Source organism: Callorhinchus milii, unplaced genomic scaffold (genome assembly GCF_018977255.1).
Source record: "Callorhinchus milii isolate IMCB2004 unplaced genomic scaffold, IMCB_Cmil_1.0 Scaffold11, whole genome shotgun sequence".
In the NCBI taxonomy this organism is placed as follows: Eukaryota; Metazoa; Chordata; class Chondrichthyes; order Chimaeriformes; family Callorhinchidae; genus Callorhinchus; species Callorhinchus milii.
The window spans coordinates 7,736,242-7,758,483 of record NW_024704752.1 but is presented as its reverse complement, the minus strand read 5'-3'; the positions used below and the strand labels follow the sequence as shown (position 1 = coordinate 7,758,483).

Below are 22,242 nucleotides of genomic sequence, written 5' to 3'. Positions count from 1 at the left end.
TTCCTGAACTTCAGCAGTGGAGACGGTAAACCAATAGGTCACAGCCATCAAAGTCAATACTTCTGCAACAGGATATTTTATGTGTTGAAAAAAAATGCGTATATTAATCCATACACTCTGGTTAGATTGACACCTGTGATCAGTCACCACCCAGCTATTGGTTATTTTGTTATAAGCAGAGTCCACTACGACATGAAAAGTATTTTTCCTTTTTCAATTAAGAAACTTTAGGTGAAGGATCAAGGCCATTTTGCAGGATTTCAGAAGGTTGAAAAGATTAGGAACAATCATACAATAATCCTTGTATTTTGTATTTCATGTCGGGAGGACATCTCAAAGCACTGAACATGAAATACTGTAAAGTGGAGTCACAGTGCTTTGTGGGTGAATATGGCAGCCAACTTGCCCAGAACAGTGACCCACAAACAGCCACCATGTAACTGACTAATTTTATCTGGCAGTTTGTCGGCCAGGACACTAGGAGAAACTCCATTTGCTTTTCGACTAGTGCCCTGAGATCTTTAACATTTACTTTATCTTTAATTTTACAGTGAAAACAACTCGCTACTTATAATTCCACCCTCTCAGGTGCACATCCATGACTGTCCAGCACTTTAGGACATCCTCCCGACATGAAAGGCACTATAGAAATGTAATTTGTTGTTGTTGTTAAGAGCCTTGGAGAGTTGATTCATCCCATTAGTCTGGCTTGGTATCAGATGCAGGAACCTACAGTTGTAAGTGCAGCATGCTAATAACCCTCTTCTCTTTATCCTGATGGCTGCATTTAAAATTGTAACACACAGACACCAACAGATGTGACTCAAATAAAATGACACATTGATCTGCTTTACTCTCGGATCTTTTAAATCTCTCCTTTTATTTAATTTACAGTCAATTTGTAGCAATAACAGTTACCTCAGTGTTTCGAGCTAGCCAGTCTCTTAACATTTTAATGACTTCAAATAAAATTCCTAAATAAGGAAAACAGACAGGATTTTCATTTCAATCTGCTTTCCCAATCAATGCAACTTTAAACGCTGACACACGAATTCGAAAGCAAGCTTAACCACCATTTTATGTGCTTGTCAGATAGCATTAAATACTGCAGCTGGCTCTGCACAACGAGAGCACAATAACAAGAGAGGAAATCCATGTCTTTGGTAAATTAGGAATTCAAGATTTTTTTTCACTTAACACACAATTTTTGTACATTGTAAAGGAAAAATATTAAGCTTTTGGAAACATCCACAGAATAACCTAGAGCTTGAAAAACCAACAAAATAAACTGTAAATCGTATTCTGTTTGAGATCTTGGTACAAAATTGTTCCTGCTGCTTTCAAAGCCCTAGTCATATCCACATCACCAAGATACTATTGCACTATTTTTTTCATTGAGGCAATGTGGCTTACACAAAATGTATACATTTCAGTGAAGTTTTTGGTTAGCACTGTGAAGATAAAATTAAAATAAAGCTCCGACACTCAAAGTGTGGCAAACAGAAAGTTTCTTTCAATTTAACTCACTATTTTGAGGGTGGGGGGGATCAGATGTCTTCAAGATAAGAGATTTATTGCTAGGAAATTGAACACTTTTTCCATTTACGGCTCTCAATAGCAACATTATACATGTGACATGATTAGATTGGGTGAAGCCTCCCTTTCCTCTACCACCTCAATTGTGTGTATCTGCCCCAAATCCAAAAACCATTCCTTACCCCTTACGAACTGTACCAGTCTAACATTTCTATTTTCCATATCACACATACTCCTGGTCTCTATGAATGGTATTGCCAGTTTAGTGCACAATTAGGGACAGTACGTACTATTGCATTGAAATTTACTAACTAATTCCACCTCAGATCTTTCATTCATCACTCTGGGCCGCTTTGAGGTGAAGGGGCAGTAACCTCATCACTACATTATCTCTCTCACCTCTTTTGATCATCCATAACCAAATTCCCTCAATCGATTGCTTTAAAAACAGTGAGCTGTTGAATCATTCGGAATGTTTATTGTTAACATTAGGATAAAGTTACAACAGAATTTCATTCGTGCAAATGGTTTGCATCGACAAGCTAAATCTTGCTATCTTAATTTTTTGGAGCTGTGAACAGATGAAGAAAAAAGAAACAGATCCCCAATCATTTTAGATATAAATACATATCTACAAGTTAAATTTATCTGAATAATATTGATAAGTAACTATGTTTGAACAGAATTTACTCATGTTCTTGTATTCATTGATTACTGTGAGCAGACTAGTACTGGCATTGCAGCTCAGTCTCCTGTTGATTCCCTCCCCCCCACCACAGTTTAGTGTATGCATAGAGGGTAAAATTAAATGAGCGCCTTTACCCATTAGATCAAAGCGCTTTGAGACATCTAGAAGACGTGATAAGGTGCTATATCAAATACAGAGATTATCATCATCATCAGCTTCTTTTTGGTAAAGAGTCTTAACACTCCTCTTTCTCACATTCATTCCTTATGCAGACTCGACACCGACTGATTCTCCCTCTTTGTTCCATGCTAAGAGTCTCTGAAAAGGCAGGATTACTAAACTGCTCGTTTGATCGCACTATTGCTAGCCAGAAGCTATACTTGTTGGCAAAGAAGTGGCAAGTGCCCTGAGCTCCCTGGCACTCGATAAATGGTAGTGAGTGGAAATCCTCCAGGCAGCTCCCAGGTGACATCAGAGATTGACCTCCTCCTCCGGTGCCTGCTCCTGTGTGCTACAATGGGAAGATGACATTCAATCCTCTGAACTGGGAATTTAAATGCTTAACATTTCCTACATGTACTCTTTGCTGCCCTTTTCTTTGAGATGGAATCCACCATCCATCATCTCCAATTTTTGGAGAGTTTCACAATACCATTATCTCATTTCCCAATCAAGAAAAAAGGAAGTGGACAGGAAACAAGTTTTCAGGACACAACAACAATTCAAAATACAAAATCACATTTACACAGCCCTTTCATGTCGGGAAGATGTCCCAAGGCGCTGGACAGTCAGGAATTTGGGCCCAAGCTAGAGGCTGGGATCAGGAGGGGTGGAGGGCAGTGAGGGTAGAGATAGGATGGTGACCAAAGGTGCAATCGAAAAGGAGGGTCTTGAAGGACGTAAAGGGAGGAAGCAAGGCAAAGGGACTGTGGGATAAAGTTCCAATCAAGTCACACTCATTGATGAACTAGCCCCCTAGAGGTGCAATATGGTGAGCAGAACAACTCGGCCTCCAATTTCACTTCCTCATGAGGAAAAAATGCTTTGTTTCTGTTCAGTGAATACCAGAGACAATCAACCAAGAACAGAAATGTATACTGTGGAAAAGAGATTTTTCCACAGTGCTCATTGATAGATTCCAGTACTTTGCCCCCATGGATCTGTAAGTCAACATGAATTAGTGCAAGCATGATTATGACCACAAATAGCAAGCCAGTGAATAAACTAATGAATAATAAGTTAACAAAATGCCCAGCGACTGCCAGGATGGTGGAAGGTGAACTAGATGGGCCTTGGTCTTCTTTCACCTAGCAAATTCTTAAGTTCTTAATAAAATTCTGCTCACCATGAAGAAAGAGTATCCGGCCCAAAGACTTCTCCATCTTGATGGACATAAAGGAATGGTCTCATCCTGGCTATGGACAGCCACTGCAACAGAAGATGCCTCACACACTGAACATCTGCTGATGTAAGGCTCTATCTCTCGATCAATGAGTGGCTTCCTGGGCATAGGTGCGGTGGTAGACAACCAATAGGATTTGTCATTTCTATTGGCATAGTGACAAACGTCATCAGTGGTGCAATACGCAAATGGCATTGTACTGAACATTGGCAAACAAGAGCCAGCTAGACCTGGGAGAATAACAAGAATGCAATAATGGTTATCAATAAGTATGTGACAAGACTGTCGAAGCAACATAATGAATTGTCCTAAAAGCTAACTTATCTGGAGGGGGTCATTGAGCATACACAAATGGATAGTTTTGCTTTTCAACTGCCAAATTTAGTGACAACAGTTCTGGATGTAGTTTACCATTCTTTGCCCAGAAACAGCATCAAACACACTCCGAACATTTGTGGGAAGATTTCCTAATCATGTGATGGAAGTTCAGTATGTAAAAGGCACGTAGATGCAATGTGAATTATATGCTTATCCTGCGCAGTTTGAAAACAAAAGCATCGCACAGTTTTCTACTCAAAAAGATCTCAAAACTATTGAACTCCTTACCTCCCCCAACCTTTCCTTCCTTCCAAAATCTGTATTATTTTAAAAGCCCAAATCAATGTCACTTATTCACTAATGATTTCATCTTCGATTTGATTCAAGCTCGAACTATGGGTCTTTGATTTTCATTTAGTCTATGTTTTTTTGAACATATGAATGTAATGTTAAGGAAGAAGAATGTACAATCAGCTTTAGATTGTCCTGAGTGAATGAGCAAGCTATTTCTAAGGAAAGAATAGGTTTCATGTTCTTATATACTCATGTTCTGACCCCCATCCAAACCATCCATTGAAAGGACCTGATTTTGTGGGTAGAGGGTAAACAATACTCATCAACTTTACATTACTGTGAAACATTTTGTTCAACTAATTGAACAGGCATTTTAGTTATTTTCAGTTTGAGTAGAATTGAGTAGAATCACTAACTAAAATGTAATATATTGTAAAAGTTGAATGGGTGAGTTTATATTATGAAAAGTAATATATTGTCTATACTTACCAAGATCTTGACTGTGAGACTTTTCTTGACCTTCCAGATAAAGCAAACTATACCCATGCCAAAGACTAGGCATGTTTTGAGGACATGAGGGTATCCTGTCCGTTTGACTATGTGTTACAAGTAGGAACCCACCAGCAGAACCACATGGTTTTATCTGGCCTGGAGGCCCTTGAATCCCACAGGGACCTGAAATGTAGAATAAATCATTTGCATTTTTCAACACATTTCAACACATAAGACTTTGGTGGCCGAACATTAAAATCATCCAAAATGGACAAAGCTTCATAAATCCACTTAATACGGTAAAAGCCCTGTTATATTGTGCATTGATTGAGATCTGGACCTTGATGTTCACTGGCCAAGAAACCCAATTTGCATCTCTGGACTGGCTCGCTTCAAACCGCCGGCTGGCTTTTTGGATGCCAAAGAAATAGCCAACGTCCAGGTCATTACTTCGCTCAGGGCAACTTGATAACAACAACAAAATTATATTTATATAACATGTTTCACGTAGTACGGATGTCCAAAGGCACTGCACAATTAGGGTTTAGTATTCTAAAAAGTTAAGATAACGGAAGTCATTCCAGAAAATGGCAAAATCAGGATGAATACATTCAAACTCGAAGCATAAAGGAATGGATGATTTTTCATTAAGAATGTATTTCTCCCAAGTTGACACAAGGTGCCGTTTACCAATAGGATCTTCTCTTACCCCGATCCCCAACCATTCCTCGACTCCCGCGAGTGCCTGGATCTCCTGGTATCCCAGGAAGGCCTGGATAACTAGGACCTGGTTTTCCAGGTTTCCCAATTTTGCCTCTGGATCCTGTAAACATATGCATATAATTACTCTGGATGTTTATCCAAGGCGTGATGAAATATGGTTAATAATTACTCACGTCTCCCATCACCACACTTGAATATGTCCCTCAGCTACACGGAGTAGCTAAGAGAAGGCTAAATGTGACAAAATAATGCTTTATTGTCCAATTATTTTCATCGGTTTTCTTTATAGCTATTAGATTTTAGTAAATTTTATAAAAATTAATAACATTCAGGAATGGAAAACATTTTTATTTTTTGATCCAGTATCCAACAGTGTGCATTAACCCTAACTTAATACCAGCATCCCTTACTGTACATTTCTGAGGAGGGTATGAGCCCCACCATATACAGTAGTAGGGTAGGGGACACCACCCAGATTGTTTATTTCCACCTCTTGAGGATTTCTGCTCTGTTTCTATTGCACGTCCAACAGTACTTTGCCATGATTTGCTATCACATGGCATGCAATTAGGATAAACTAGCTCCATATCCACTTTGTTTGAGTATCCACCCACCCACAATCAAGAGCCCTTAAAACGCACCCATTACCTGGAACGCCATCTAGACCAGGGTGTCCCACAGCCCCTTTTGATCCTGGAACACCTGCATATCCTGCAGGTCCTTTATCTCCTTTATAGGCATCCATATTCAGACAGGGTTCAGGAATAATTGGACTTGGTGAACCTGTGACTCAACACCAAACAAATAATAAAGATCACAAAACACATTCAGATTAAAAAAATTGGCTCATTTGACCTCATCTTTCCAGAATACTAAACCTGCCGTCTTGCCATTATACCATCAAGTTACTTTTGAATGAGTCCAGTTCCTGGTTTCTTCCTTTTAACCCATTCTAACTGTCGACTACTTCCTATGTGAAGAAATACTTCTTATAATCTCTCCTACATTCACTTGCCCTTAACAACCCTGAATCTGTGTCATTTTGGCTGGCTGCTTTGTGTATCTGAAAGAATTATTCTGGATTTACTTTATTCCGTTAATCATGTGACATAATGCTAAAAGGTCCCCTGTGAAACATCTCTTTTCAAGCTGAAGAGCCCCATCTTATCTAATTGTGTTTCAAAACTCATTCCTTTAACTCTGGAAATTAGTCTCATTCCGCTCCTCAGCACGGCTTCTGGATCTTAGACAGGTTCCTTTTGCTGCAGCAGCCAGAACTTTAACCAATTTGTAAGACGATGGTTACATTCTTTTTCTGTTGTCTCTTACACCACAGCATCTCCAGATTGGGTTCATGTACAATTAACTGCCTCGCCCAGAGTCTGCAAATCCAGATCATTTACATACACTAGGAACAGGAGGGATTGTAGTATGGAATCCAGAGACCTCACTCATTTTGACCTAGCTCTCCTTACAACTAAACTAGGTTTTCTTTCTTCTCTTGAGGCAGCTGTTAATTCATATCCATGTCTTTTTCTTGTTGCCAAGTAATGGCTTGTAACCAAAAATACTTTAAAAAGTCAAAAAATGTATTACATTTAATCGTCATTCTGTACTGAAAGTACTGCTGCTGTTCCTATAATCCTTTATTATCTTCCAGTCCCCATTCTAATTTCAAACATGAAATTAAGCAAAGATAAATAATCAACTCCATTTTATTTTTCATCGTAGCAAACACTTTCAACCAGTTTTGAATCAAAGCGAGACCAAAGTTTGCAAACCCAACTCGATATTATAACAAGCTTTGAAGAACACAGAACAGCACAGAAATTAAACCACAGAACAAATGCTAGTCAGCACCTGCCTCACAGCTCACTGTATCTCACCTGGACTGCCTGGTTAGTTTCCGGAGGTGCAAGTCCACGGATTATGAATTTGTAATTCAGAGAGTTGCAGACATGGAAATGAAAACAAGTAAATGATTAAAGCAAATTAGCGTAATAACAAATTGATAAATCAACCACAAGCTGATACATCAATTACAGAGAGTTGCATCTGTCAAGGGTGATACATCAATCACACGGATAAGGTCTTCACCATATACAAATAGGGAATATCAGGGTTTGAGATGCACTCAGAGAATTAAAAGGAGAGCGTGATTGGTTATTGATATATGCCACGTCCCAACATATTAGTCTACTCTGCATTTCAGTCAAATGGATGCCTGCATACTGGTTAGGCTATACTGTGCATTTCAAAACATATTAAAATGGTGCATTAAAATAATAAATACACAGTTCATAAATAAACAGCACATTTAGGAGACCATAAAAATATATATTATTATTTGAAAGCAACATGAACGACTAAGATATACCCAATAGGTTATAACTATAGAAATCAGAAACCAAAATGGTGCTCAGGAGAAACGTAATGGCATTAACATGGCCCAAGTGATTAATGGACAGGGCACATTGTTACTAATTGGCTAAAGATTATGTCAATATGAATGAAAAACTGTAAAATAGAAAATAATAATAGGATTGATGATCCATTCATTTAATTTAGCACCTTTCACATCAGGAGGACATCTCAAAGCACTACAGGAATTACTATAAAGTGTAGTGACTGCGTATTTATAGGCTAAGGTGACAGATGGTTTGGGCACAGCAATGTCTCACATAGCCTTGAAGTGAAAATCTCATTAAAAACTTGAAAACAGACCTGATGAAACTAATTTAACTTAATACAAGGATTTGAGATGGCGACATAAACCATGGCTACATAAACAAAGCTCAATTATGTCTTCAACTTCATCTCTTACTGAGATGTGTTTTGGAATTTTTCACACTGTTACCTTGCATAGGTAGAGGTGGATTTAATATTTTTACAAAAGGTTGGTGTACATATGATTGCCAGGCAGACATTAGAGTAAAATTCAAGGGAGGAGTATAGGCAAGATAGATACCCTGCACATATTAGAATAGCCTTATGAGTATTTGCACTATTCGCTTCTTAGAAATATGTTTTGGACAGCCTCAGTAACACATTATTTTCAGCTGCTGTGTATAATATTGGAACAGCCTTTTGAACACTTCCATTATTCTTGTAAACAGTGTTTGAAGCAGCCATTTTCTGCAGTTCCATGACCGCCAGCAGATGGAGCAAAAGTAACTTACCTGGAGATCCCGGTGGCCCACAGTCACCACGTTCACCCACATCACCAGAATCTCCACGATATCCATCCAATCCAAGGAACCCGGCTTGCCCTTTGAATCCCTTCTCACCTTAGTGCCAAATAAGAAAATGAGATAGTAACTGTCGCCTGAATCATAAAACAGTGATACAATTTAGGACATTTAAGAAAAGTTGTAAGAAAAAAAAATCCGCTCAGGTTTCCTCTCTTGTTCCTTCTCTGGGTTTCAACTATAATCCATCCTGTATGTTTTTATTCTCCCCTGAATATTAGCCTTGAAATCAAAACTCATCACTCCATTTCCGACTCAGGCTTACGCACTCCAAGGACTTTGAGATTGTGAAAATCCTCATTTCCCTAAGTCTTCTGCTCCTTCTACAACCTGCAGGCTTCAAATCCTAAATTTGGTGTCACCAGACCATTACTTCATCTCCTTTCATCTAAGAAAATCAATGTTTTTTCTGTAAAGTGTAGGAACTTTGCATTCATAGGCACATGGCAGGAAATCAGTGGAGAGCAGTGTCTCACAAAGAGCCATGTGGACGCCAAGGAGAAAGAATCTTGGTAGAACTTGGAGGTGCTGCCCATCTGTCTGCCCCTCCACGTTCGGTGAAGGCACTCGGCTGGCTGGTCTGTAATCAGCAGTACTGTGGACCCACGAGTCTCAAGAAATTTTGTTTTATTTGAAGGATTGTTGACTGGGACATCACCTTTTCTTACAAATCATGCCTCAGTCTGGTTTGGATTCTCATGCCTAGTGATGGATCGTTTCTTGTGTATATATTAAATGCATACGTCAGATACTTGCCTGACCACAAAGAAAGGACGAAAAGAAATGTACAGCAGGACAGACATTGTACTCTGAACATTACCTTTTAGACCTGGTAACCCTGGAAAACCATCAAAGCCAAGATTGCCTGGCTGCCCTGGGAGCCCTCTGGAACCAAATAAACCTTGTTGACCTGGATCACCAGGACCTCCTTTCATTGCCCATAAGGAGGTACCCCGATCACCAGGAATACCGGGAGGACCTGTAACCCAAAACAACAAATAAATAAAAAATTGTGGTCGGCTGCTAAATTGAAAGGTAAAGGTGGCAGTTTCTGAGAACAATGCCATAAATAATGGGGTTCAAATGCATGCAACTATAAATGATTTGGATGGTTACTAAGTTGGCAGCAACGTCTATACCTGGTTGACCATCGGATCCTGGAAGTCCAGCATCTCCTCGAGGTCCAGAAGATGCTACATCACAAGGAGGTCCTTCTGGACCCAGATTTCCTGGTGTCCCAGGCATTCCTGTAGTTCAAGGACAATCATCATTGGCCACATTGTAAACAAGGGTCTTTGTTATCAAAGTCCTTTCTTGTGTATATATTAAATACATTTTTTCCCCAAATTTCAGTAGTATAGCCTTGATATTATTTTGATCAATTATTTTGTAGAATACAGTGATTAATACTTACATCATTTGCTTTAAATTATTTATCTGTAATAGCAACCTAAAATATTGAATTTTTTTAAAGAGAGATTTGTTGATGTCATTTAGTCTTCCTGTATTGCATGCTACCCCAAAGGGCTGTTGACACTCAGTCCTTGAGCATATTCAAGACTGAGATAGATATATTTCTTATTGCAAAAGGGATTAAGGGATATGGGGATAAGGCAGGGTTATGGTGTTAGCTGGAGTTAGATTAGGAGATCAGCCATGATTGAATGGTGGGGCAGGCTCGAACGGCCGAATGGCCTACTCCTGCTCCTACATGTTATGTTTAGATGGTTTTGTCTGACTCCTGTCATCACTACTATGTGGATAACACATTTGGTGGATAGAATATCTCTTCTGCCAATGGGGGAGTTTCCCAAGTTAATCTTATCCAAGGTTGTTTTAATAATAATAATCCTTACATTACAGCGCCTTATCACGTTGTCCATATGTCTCAAAATGTTGTAAAGTGGTTTGACTCTGTATTTTGTTTTGTCAAGAATTGGGGACAGAGGGCACAAAAGCATCACCTCAAGGTCACTTTAAATACTGTAAATACTGGAAGATTTATTGGAATTTTAATTAGAATTGGGAAACCTATGCTTTTCACATCATCAAATTCAATCATTTATTGTCCCCTTCTGGCTTCAATACTAAATGTGTGTCAGCCTGGCTCAATGGTAGCACTCCGCCTCTGAGTCTAAGTATCGTAGGTTGTGGTTCAAGCCCCACGTTGGGACTTCGACTCATAGTCTAAGCTGACACTCCAAAGTAGAGATGGGGTCTGTTGCATTGTCAGAGGTGCCGTGCTTTGGATGAGATATTAAACTGAAGGCCCATCAGTCTGTTCAGGTGGGCGTTAAAGATCCCATTTTCAAAAAAAGGAGGTTTCACCTGGTGTCGTGGTCAATAATCCCACCACAATAAAACTGGACATTCATTTCATGACTGTTTGTGCAACATTACTATGTGCAATTGAGCTGTCGCGTTCATTGACAAATGCACAGCCAGTCCACTTCATAATAAATCCTGTGAGGGCTTTGAGATCTTCCCAACGTGAAAAGCACTACACCAAATGCAAAGATGATTGTTCTTATATAGTCATCATTTTACTGTTTGGAATAAGTCATAAAATCAAGGAGAAATGGCATATTCACATGTTAAACATGTTAAACCACACAAATGAAGCACTAATTTGAGACAGGAACTGATCATCAATATCTAGAATTCAATGATATCACAAGAGATCTGGATCATTTTGTGCTCACCTGGATTGCCTGGTTTACAAAGCCCACGAACAAGCAGCAGGAGATCATGAAGATTCACGTGATTGAGCAAAGATGGGTGTAACCATGCAAATCAAAAGTGAAGAACACAACACATTTTCTTACAGCATGAAATGAAGACAAGTATGAAGCACACAAAGCTGAAAAAGCAACTTGAACAATGACAACATTAAGCATTAAAATAATCTTAGATTTGTTCATATGTCAAGATATCCAATAGCACTGTTGCATTTAACCATATATGCAATTCTCAAAGGCCCGTTAGATGTGATGACATGTCCCACACAGAGCGTATAAATATTATGTGTCTATGTATCCAGTAAAGTTTGCCAGTCTCCAGTAACCAGTGTTCCACAGACATTGTATTCACAAATTGGACAGCTTCTCAATAGAATAACACGAAGATTGGTGTAGTATTGATGTTCTGTCACTGAATGTAACTAGCACATGTAGAAAATTCACCACTTATGGGAGGAGAAATGGTATTAATGGTAAATTATTTTGACTTTCGAACTTGTGCTGGTAATTTATGAGATCAGCATCAGTCAATCTCATCGAACATTACTAGTATTTGTTGTACATTTGTAAAAACATGCTTAATACATCCACTGCAGATTATTACTGTATCAAAATTGTATTGTTCTCCACAGTGCTGAAATCAAAGAAGTAGGGACTTTTTCTAATACACTTTCCTACCTGGTATTCCTCGGGGGCCTGTTCTTCCCATGGGACCAGGAATAGACCTTCCTGGGGTTCCTGGAGCCCCATATTCACCTTTAGATCCTGGTGATCCTGGATTACCTGGAAGCCCTGTTTTGCTGGGGCCTTTACATAATCACAATAGTGAAGGCTGAATTAATAAAGTGAGCGATAGATCAGAGGATATAATTAACAACAAAATTACACTTGTAACATCATGTCAATTAGGTAATAAAAGCAAGATTCGCCCACAAAATACACCGTTACTCCTGTGATCTGAGCTCAAAGGCACTACATATCAAATATAAATATAATTATTAACTAATTTAAACAGCAACAATGTTGAGTTTATTAAATACTTGGACACACATTTACCACAATGAATGTAATATGGTCATGCACTTTGTATGATTATGCACACCCTAATCTCTTAGCCTGGCTCATTAGGTAGCATTCCCGCCTCTGAATCAGAAGGTTGTGGATTCAAGTCCTCCTGACCTGAAAGGTGCTGTATCAAATGCAAGGATAATTACTATTATTAGTTTCATGATTTTAATAGAAGACTATTATTAAAATACAAAACCACAGAGGTAATCTGTAGACAATAATTTGGTGCAAGTGATCTCTGTATTCAGTGGTTGCTGGACAGGTGTGACTGATATCAGTATGAAAAGAATGTTTGGTAGGTTTAATTGCTACAGTTTTACTATTGACAAAGTAAATATATAGCCTTTACCTTGTTCTCCATGCATTCCTTTTTGCCCTTGTAACCCATGTAGACCATTTAAACCAGGTCGCCCAGGTTGACCTGAAATAAAAGGGGTACTGTGTTATTCAGTCGGTCGCAATTTCTTGAAACACAGTGTCTCAAAGTTATCTTTATTGCTGATTTATAAAGCGTGATTTGCCACCAACCGTGCTGTATATAAAGGGGCTGAGGCTGCACTAATGTATCTGGCAGCACCTGGAGGAGGTGGTTGCACAAGCAATGTGATTCATACCTTCACTGTGTAAAGTGGTGGGTACAAACCGCACTGGATACTACATGGTCTGTATGGCTCAGTTACTCACTGGATAAACTGCCAGTGCCATCAAATGAACCCCAGAACTTATTGTCCTCACTTGATTTTTACAGTCACATTGACGACAATGGCATCCAGGCCCAGAGTCTCTCTGAATGAGTGAAGATTGTTCCGTGGAAATGGGGAGCACTAGACGACTGGACGCTCAAGACATCACTCACTCTCTGTGGTCCATAGGGACTGAAGCAGACAAAACAGTACTTCTCACAAGGAGGCCAGCTACAGGTAAAACCCACAGTTGTTGCTCTTCATCCTTTTCCTGTAGTTTTATCATTTAAGAATTAAGCTCTAGGGAAAGGCCAGAGTTCAGCCCTACCAAGATAAACTCACTTAAGTTTTATACATCTTTAAACTGTATTTATAAGGACGAAAATTTCATACGATGAGGATCGGTTTCTCAAATCATTGAATACTGAAGTATCGAGTCAGAGTGACCATTAGCCATGTCCCCATGGTTTACCTTTTGTACCCGGTGATCCAGAGTGCCCTTCAGAGCCTTTTCTTCCTGGAAGTCCCGGCAGTCCTGCTGCTCCCGGCGTTCCCGGATCTCCTGGAAGTCCTTGATTGCCTGAAGGTGCACACAACAATTATTTTAGAGTAAGTCAGTGGAATGATAATTATTATATAGAAAGTTATGATATACCTTTATAAAACACTGGTTAGGCCTCAGCTAGAGTACCTTTGTTCAGTTCTGAGAACTATACTTTAGGAAGGATGTCAAAGCATTGGAGATGGTGCAAAGGAGATTTACCTGGAATGGTAACAGGAATGAGTATCTTCAGTTACCAGGAGAGGCTAGAGAATTTAGGATTATTCTCCTTGGAGCAGAGAAGGCTAAGAGGAGACTTAATAGAAGTTTTAAAAATTATGAGGGGATTCGCTAGGGTGAACAAGGAAACACTATTTCCACTGGCAGGTTGGTCAGTAATCAGAGGGTACCAATTTAAAATAGTTGTTAAAAGAAACAGAGGGGAGGTGAGGAGAAATTTTTTCACACAGCGAGTTGTTTGGCTCTGGAATGCATTGCCTGAAAGGGTGGTGGAAGCCGATTCGATAACAACTTTTAAGAGAGGAGTAGATCATTATTTGGGGAGGAGAAGTTTGCAGGGCTATGGGGAGAGAGTGGGGGAGTGGGATTGATTTGGATAGCTCTTTTCAAAGAGCTGGCACAGACACGGTGGGTCAAATGGCCTCCTTCTGTGCTGTATAATTCTATGCTTCTATGTTTGCTGATGTCCATTACCTAATCCATTTCAACCACATATGCTTAATACACCGCTGCCCTTCTTAACCGACTAAACCAGTTTATCTATTTTGTATACACACTAAACACACCTATGCCCTTTCCCATTTTGTGAAGCTATCAATGGAAAAATAATAAGGTGTTACAATACAAAAGTAAAGCAGTGTTTCATTTTCTTCCCCCAGTGGGAAGATGGCATTAAATTTAAGGTTATTATAGATGTTTATTTTTTGAGAAATCTAAGGGAAAGTACCCATGGTGCAGTACATCTCCCAGGTCAGGAGAGAAGGTGAGATTGTGGTCAAGAAAATGGTTAGGTGATGCCAAATGTAGATTTTAAATGCTTGAAGATTTGATGAAGAAGGACATAGGAGGAAGGTGCAGTGTTGAAGCCCTGAGAGAGGATGTTTCAGAGTAGGAGAATGAGCAATACAGGGAAAAGTGAATGGTCTTTGTAACAAAATACTGTAAAGAACATTCAGGTAACCTTTACAATATTTTGTTACTTAAACGTTGTTGCGCTTCTTCCAGTAGTTTTATACAGAGCACATATTGAGAAGTGTGGAATCACAGAAAGGAAACAGGTCAGTGCCTGCGGAACATGCTTCTCTGGATCTACCCGACAAACATCCCTCGCTGTACCCTCTCCCCCACACTGAAACACCTCGGTGTCTCCACTTTGCTTCTGCATTTCCGTACCTAACTCGCAGAAGATCAACAAGCGGTTCTATAACTTTAAGCAATGATACAAACCTGGACAGCCTGGTATTCCAGAGGAACCCATCATTCCCTTGGGTCCAGGTGCTCCTGGGCACCCATCCGTGCCAGGACGACCGGGCTCTCCTGGTGCCCCTTTGCAACCTATTCCATGAAAAAGTCATTTCTTTTAGTTCCTCTACATTGGCTCGCAGGGTGAGGAGGATTAGAGTTAGCCACTCAAGAGTAACCAGCATCCCACTAATTAACAACTGAAAGCCAAGATGTGGAAGTCCAGTTGTTGGCCCAGCTTCACTGACTTTGCCATTGAGGTTGACTTTATCTGGGAACAGTGAATGCACTAAATATCATATTTCATGCTAAATTGACCCTGATTACTGTTGAGGCTAGTGTGAGCCATTTTGTGGTATTGGCCTTATACTCGGCTAGCAAGTTGAGACTTGCACTCTATCAATTTGGGCTGTTAAACCCCATAATAATAATGATAATCTGTGAATTTAGTACAGCACAGGATTTAAAGTGTAGTGACAGTGTATTGGTAGGAGAACCTGGCAGCCAACTGACACACAGCAATGTGCCACTGACAGCCATGATGTGAACAATTTTATTTGGAGAAATGATTAGTACCATGGATCATTAACGTCTACTTAAACTGGCACCTGGGACCTCGTTTAACATCTCATATGAAGGATGGCACTGCCAAGGCTCCCTGAGCACGGAATTGGAGCATCAGACTAGACTGAGCTCAAAGTTCAAATGTGGGGTTTAAACCTGGAACTCCAAATTCTACAGTAATTATTTACCTGAGTCTCCATCATCACCTGGTGGCCCCTTCGGTCCAGGAGGTCCTGGGACACTGATGCATATACTTTGGTCACCTGAAAGATGGACTTTATTTGTAGTTTTATATAATGGCATATTGCAAAAAAATTAGATAAGATACACATTATGCTGCATGTGTTATCTCGAAATGGTGTATACAGAAAGTATTTCTACATCCGACTTAACCAGAGGGCTTTACATTCCCATTTATTGTACCAACTACCCTTGTGGTCGCTTTAATTGAGGCTGCTAATTTAGTGTTACAATGGAATCTTACTCAGAGAAACTGCATTGGTATAATAGTGTCATTTCACTTTGACTGCTTTCCTAGGGCCAGATTTCATCAAATCAGTTTGTAAATCTTTCTACTATAATGACTTGCATGGTGTGTGTAATTTCATCAATTTCAAACTTTCAGTCATATGTTTGGTAATCAAACCAACCAACTGCACTTAGCTACTCCATGTATTAGAACCTCCATACCACCTAATCTATTTGCTTCTCAGGCAAGAACATTTTCAGTCAGGAAGTCTGAGAGATAACCTGCTCTCAGGTATAACCAATTCCTACGCATTTAACATCCACAGTGAAGCTACTGCCAGGCCAACCCATGCTATACCTAGCCTGAAAACCCTGTTTATCCACTTGAGAATAATGACCAAGCCAACTCTACCAATTGTACACCTGGGCGTACAGACTGTGAGAGAGATTCCAGTCTTATAATGGCAACCAGGACACTCTACCTATTGAAGTGAAAGCAGAATGACAGATATAAAAATTAATTATATATATTTACGATTGTTCCAGAAGCTTACACAAAACAACAACAACTTGGATTTATATAGCACCCTCCACGCCGGACGGCATCTCAGAGCACTTCACAGTAATGGATCCTGGGGCCAAGCCGGGGGAGGGGGATGAAGGTGACCAAAGGCGCTGTTGAAAAGAAAGGTCTTCAGCAGAGACCTGAAAATAGGAAGAGAGGGAGCGAGACAAAGGGAATGAGGAAGGGAGTGCCAGAGTCTTGGGGCATAGTGGCTGAAGGCACGGCCACTGAGGGTGGAGCGGAGAACTTGGGGGACAAGGAGAAGGCCAGACCCGGAGGAATGAAGGCAACGGGCACTGTTTTGAGGAGAGAGGTCAGAGAGGTAGGGGGGTGCAGAGGAGTGGAGGGAATTGAAGACAAGGGTGGAGATCTTGAAGTCGATCCTCTCTGGAACAGGCAGCCAGTGCAGTCTGGCAAGGACTGGGGTAATCGGGGAGTGGAGTTTGATGTGGGTGAGAATGAGAGCGGCAGAGTTTTGAATAATCTGGATTTTATGGATGGTAGTGGAGAGCGTTTGAATAATACAGCCGAGTGGTGACAAAGGCATGGACCAGGGTTCAGCGGCTTTCAGAGAGAGGTATTGGCAGAGACGGGCGATGCGTCGGAGGTGGAAGAAAGCGGTGCTGGTGAGGGACCAGATGTGGGGGAGGAAGGATAATTGGGGGTCGAACCTGACGCCAAGGTTGCGTAAGAGTTCGGAGAGTTTTAAGGGGAGGTCAAAAAAGCTACCAGTCTTCTAACCCAAAGTTCACAAGTTTGGGATCGAGAGGCTGTTGTAACAAGATTAAAGTTACTTTCCTTGAGTTGAGTTGAGAGTGATGGTTGGTCGGGTGGTACAATGCGCAAGGACAGATCACTTGGATTTACCTTTTGATCCTTTCCTACCAGGATTACCTAGCCTTCCAGGTGGTCCCATCTCCCCTTCGTCACCCTAAACACAACAACAACATGCCTTTATATAGCACCCTTCACACAATACAGGACAACTTAGACTGAAAATTATTAATCATTTTGAAACACAAGAATATTTGTTATCAAAGCAAATGTCAGATTAAAGAATTTTGTTGATTTCAGATACTTACTTTCTCACCAAACATTCCAGGAAATCCAGTGATACCTCTTACACCTTTTTTCCCCAGAAATCCTTGTCGTCCATGTGGACCCCGTGGTCCATTTATACCGTGACAGCCTTTCTGCAAACTTGGGAGACCAGGTTTACCAGGAAAGCCAGGTGTTCCTGGATTCCCAGGTAATCCCTTCTCACCTGAAACAGTCACAAGCAGTAAAAATAGGGACATAAAAAACAGGAGCAAGCATTAGTCCACTGGCTGTCAGAGATATTTCTATCTGCCTCTTGTATCAAATCAATTCTCTCAAATAACAATTTCCCTTTCAATGCCAGTGTAAAGGATGGGAACTGGATTCCATAGAGTACAATTTGAATACTAGGGAAGGACTATCTGAAGAAAATGTGACACTTTGTTCAATAAAATTGCCCCTTCTTGTAATGCAGAGGTTGCACTGAAATGGCGAATGCTTTTAGAAGTGGGCTGTATTATTTACAGAAGTGACATTTATTAGACACCCCGAGGACCATTGATACACAACTTCAACCATGGCCTTAGTTCCACCTGCTGTTCACCTTGTAATTCTGTGATTTCATTCATGGCCTGCCGGGGTCTGTGGAACATTCAATGAGCTGGGATTTGGTGCTTGTCTCACTCCTTTTGCACAGGTCTGGTGGGTTGCATACAAACCCATATCCAATATGACAAAGAACACACTTATACGGCGGTTCCACCCACTCAACTAATAAGCTGTTCTTTTAATATCGTCGGGCAATTAAAACTATGTTGAATAACAAAATGTCTTACCTCTTGGCCCTGTAAACCCATTAATACCAGGAAGACCTTGGCTTCCAGAAGAACCTTTTTCGTATAAGATGTTGACAAATCCTTCTTCCCCAGGTTCTCCCTTTGAACCTGAAACAAAGCAGCCCATCTTTTCAGTTTAGTATTATTATTTTGATGTCATTGTTTTTGGACAACTCAGAAAGATATCAGTTTGGACTGCTTAAGAATGAATGATTTCTGGGTTTAGAAAAAAATATACTACAGTATGAATTAACTTCCCTGGATAAACTAGGAATCAGAGCTTTCTGAGCGAGCTATAAAACAACATCTTTAATTTCACAAAATTACAATAAACACCAGACTCCGAACAAGGTAGGAGGTGATCCAGTTAGCTATTTGTGGATTTAGGTCTCTGAGGTGATCGCCACATGGCAATACAATACTGAGCTTCTCCTCTATTTCTGTATGGAGTTCATGACTGAGACAGTGAGTGTCTGCTCTATTTCCCTAATACAGTAACAAAATGCTGAATATATACACATGAATATCTGCGTAGATTGCCCCTGGCTTTGGAAGCACTCCAAGCGTGGGCAGCAGCAGGACCGTCTACCAGATCTATAAACAGTCAGATGTCATCAGCGAAAATAGGTGCAACACTCTGTATTATAGGACAAAGCTTAAGCCTATATAATTCTCCACATTCTCCACATTCACCTTAAGAAGCTGGCAGTCACTGAATTCTTTTTGGTGTATTTAAAATTTTAAAAGCATCCCAGCTTTAGGAAACGTAAGGCAACATACTGCAGATGCTGGAAATCTGAAATGAAACCAGAAGTCGCTGAGAATACTCAGCAGGTCAGGCAGCATCTATGGAGAGAGGAAAGTAGGTTAACATTTCAGGTCAGTGGGAAGTGAACCTGAACCTGAATTGTTAACCCACTTTTCTCTCTCCACAGATGCTGTCTGATCTGCTACGTGTTCCCAGCGACTTCTGGTTTTATTTCTAGCTTTAGGAAATCTGATTTCTCATACCTGGATATCCGTGGCACCCTGACTCGCCATCAGTGCCTCTCACTCCATCACCCCCAACTATTCCTTGTAATCCTTGTATTCCTGGAATCCCTAATGAACCAGATGGTCCTGGAAATCCCGTAATGCCTTTCTTCCCTTTGCCACCTAATCCATGCAAGGAATAAACTCAGTGAGTGATCCAGTTTATGACAATTTCCTGTTTAGTGAGACATACGTCACAACCAACGCAGCCGAAACCCTCATCCACGCCTTCGTCACTTCCTGGCTGGATTATTCCAAAGCCCTGCTCACTCCACCACACACAAAATCCAGTTTATTCAAAACTCCACCAACTAGATAGTCAGCTACATAAAACTCTGTACCCTCATCACACCAGTCCTTGCCAAGCTCCACTGGCTCCCAATAACCAAACGGATTGATTTCAGAATCCTCTCACTGGTTTTAAAATCCCTTCATGCCCTTGGACCTCCCTACCTATCTGAAATGCTTACTCCCTACTCCCCCACTCGCTGCCTCCTCTCGGCTGCCTCCGGCCTCCTGTTTGTCCCTCGGCTCCTCCACTCCATCGATGGTCATGCCATCAGCCACTATGCCCCGAAACTCTGGAACTCTTTTCCTTAATCCACCCACCTTGCCACCTCCCTACCTTCAAATCCCGCCTAAGGACCTTCCTTTTTGGTCGGATTTACGGTCACCTCCCCCCTCCCTCTCCCCCCGGCTCGTTGTCAGACAGTCCCAAGGGCAAGCCCTCTGGGGTACTACCCTGCTTGAAGGGCGCTATATAAATGCAAGTTGTTGTTGTCGACATCAGTTTATGTTTATTGATATCTTTTGACGATTTATGTATATGTGTGCATTATATATACACCTACCCACTGGGCCAAGTAATCCTGGAATTCCACTGGGACCTACAGAGCCAAGTTGGCCTGGCATCCCAGTTATTCCAGGGGTTCCTGGGCTCCCTGTAATTCCTGGCAGACCCTTCATTCCTGTTGGGCCACAGGCACCTGGATCTCCTGGCAATCCTTTTTGAGAAAAACCTACAAAGAAATTGGACTTTTGTAACATGGTGAAAACATTATTGCATTATTAATCATTGCCTCCTTCGAGGCCCTACTCAAGACCTTCCTCTTTGACCATGTGTTTAGTCGCTCTCCTATAACTCCTCCTGCTCAGGAGCCTCAACAGTTTTTACCTTGGAGGCCGGGTAAACCAGGAAGCCCCGGAGGACCAGATGGACCTGGCTGGCCTCGATATCCAGGTAAGCCTGGTAGCCCACGCAAGCCAGGAATTCCACTTGGGCCTTGGTCACCCTGCATTCCTTTCAGACCTGAGAATCCTGGAACTCCATCTTGTCCTACAGAGGGAGAAGGCAAATAATTGTTTCTTGGAGATAGAAACACATTATACTTTTATTCATAACTTTATTCACTTTGCAATTAGCTTCTTTTAGGTAATACCAACTTGATTACGTCAAACACTGCAAGCAGTGAAACTCATGCTAATAAATTTATTTCATTCACAGGACTGAGTCGATTAGCTGGAGTGCAAGTGATCAGTAGAAACTATACAGGAAAATAATAGCTCTTAAAGTGTACCTGACAATCCTCTACTGCCAGGGTCACCAGGTGAACCTCTTGTCCCGTCTGAGCCTTGCCTGCCTATTTGCCCAGGGGGTCCTTGAAGCCTCTCAGATGCAATGCCAGGAGGTCCTTTTTCTCCTGAAATTCCAGGAGCACCTGGAAGGCCTTGAATGCCTTCTTGAGAAGCACCCACGGGTCCTTGAGGACCTCTGTCACCATCATTTCCTCGGAAGCCTAAGAAAAAATGAGCAGTCAGTAATTGATGACACAGAGATCAGAAACCCTGGTCAAACTAACCAAGGAATACACCTAGAAAATTGGATTGTGCTGCACTGTTGTTCCCACACATTTCCTCACATCCAACATTACCTCCCCCAGCTAGGCAGTACTACCTCCTCAGACGACAGTACCACTCCTTTCCCTGATAACACTCTTCACAAGCCACCAGCATTCCTTTCCCAAATGCTAGATCTTTACTTAATCTCACCGTCTGTAGCAAACCAAATACCACTACTCTTCTCCCAAGTGTTTCACTGATCTATTCTCAAATACCACTACGTTTTCTAAGACCTTCATTTCTTCCTTTCCCAAGATTAAAGCTTCCATTTCCTAAAAGTAGAAAATTATTATTATTCATTATCATAAAAGAAAAATTCACACACAAAAAAAAACAAGGAATTTCATTTTGTAGAAAGTGACATAGCTATCAGCTACGAAGCACCTTATCTTGATATATCTGCTTATCTGTGTTATCCATTTTTATCTGATTATCTATCATTGAATGTTTACCACTCGCTCTTATAAACCACTTCTTTTATAAATCACTTATGTTATAAACCACTTCTCTTATAAACCACTTCTCTTATAAACCACTTCTCTCAATCTAAAATTTGTGGAGGGAATTTGATACCTATTTGATGAAACAATTTATTGAGGAGTTATTGTTTATGATTTTTACTTTGTG

At 40.8% G+C, this 22,242-nt stretch overlaps 1 protein-coding gene across 1 annotated transcript in view; it reads right to left on the bottom strand.

The window, feature by feature from the left end:
* Positions 1–854: 854 nt before the first annotated feature.
* Positions 855–22,242, bottom strand: part of LOC103175991 (collagen alpha-4(IV) chain) — a 51,065-nt gene continuing 29,677 nt past the window's right edge. Inside the window, exons 26-47 of the mRNA XM_007889322.2 lie at positions 21,294–21,512; positions 20,891–21,052; positions 20,568–20,735; positions 19,696–19,839; positions 18,685–18,792; positions 17,893–18,074; positions 17,678–17,741; positions 15,966–16,040; positions 15,199–15,306; positions 13,663–13,770; positions 12,857–12,928; positions 12,118–12,246; positions 11,404–11,412; positions 9,841–9,948; positions 9,522–9,680; positions 8,633–8,740; positions 7,340–7,348; positions 6,102–6,236; positions 5,440–5,553; positions 4,728–4,913; positions 3,570–3,856; positions 855–2,735 (exon numbers count right to left, since the gene is read on the bottom strand). Coding sequence (XP_007887513.2) covers positions 2,460–2,735; positions 3,570–3,856; positions 4,728–4,913; positions 5,440–5,553; positions 6,102–6,236; positions 7,340–7,348; positions 8,633–8,740; positions 9,522–9,680; positions 9,841–9,948; positions 11,404–11,412; positions 12,118–12,246; positions 12,857–12,928; positions 13,663–13,770; positions 15,199–15,306; positions 15,966–16,040; positions 17,678–17,741; positions 17,893–18,074; positions 18,685–18,792; positions 19,696–19,839; positions 20,568–20,735; positions 20,891–21,052; positions 21,294–21,512 — 2,930 coding nt within the window. The 3' untranslated portion in view covers positions 855–2,459. The remainder of the gene's footprint in view (positions 2,736–3,569; positions 3,857–4,727; positions 4,914–5,439; positions 5,554–6,101; positions 6,237–7,339; positions 7,349–8,632; positions 8,741–9,521; positions 9,681–9,840; positions 9,949–11,403; positions 11,413–12,117; positions 12,247–12,856; positions 12,929–13,662; positions 13,771–15,198; positions 15,307–15,965; positions 16,041–17,677; positions 17,742–17,892; positions 18,075–18,684; positions 18,793–19,695; positions 19,840–20,567; positions 20,736–20,890; positions 21,053–21,293; positions 21,513–22,242) is intronic.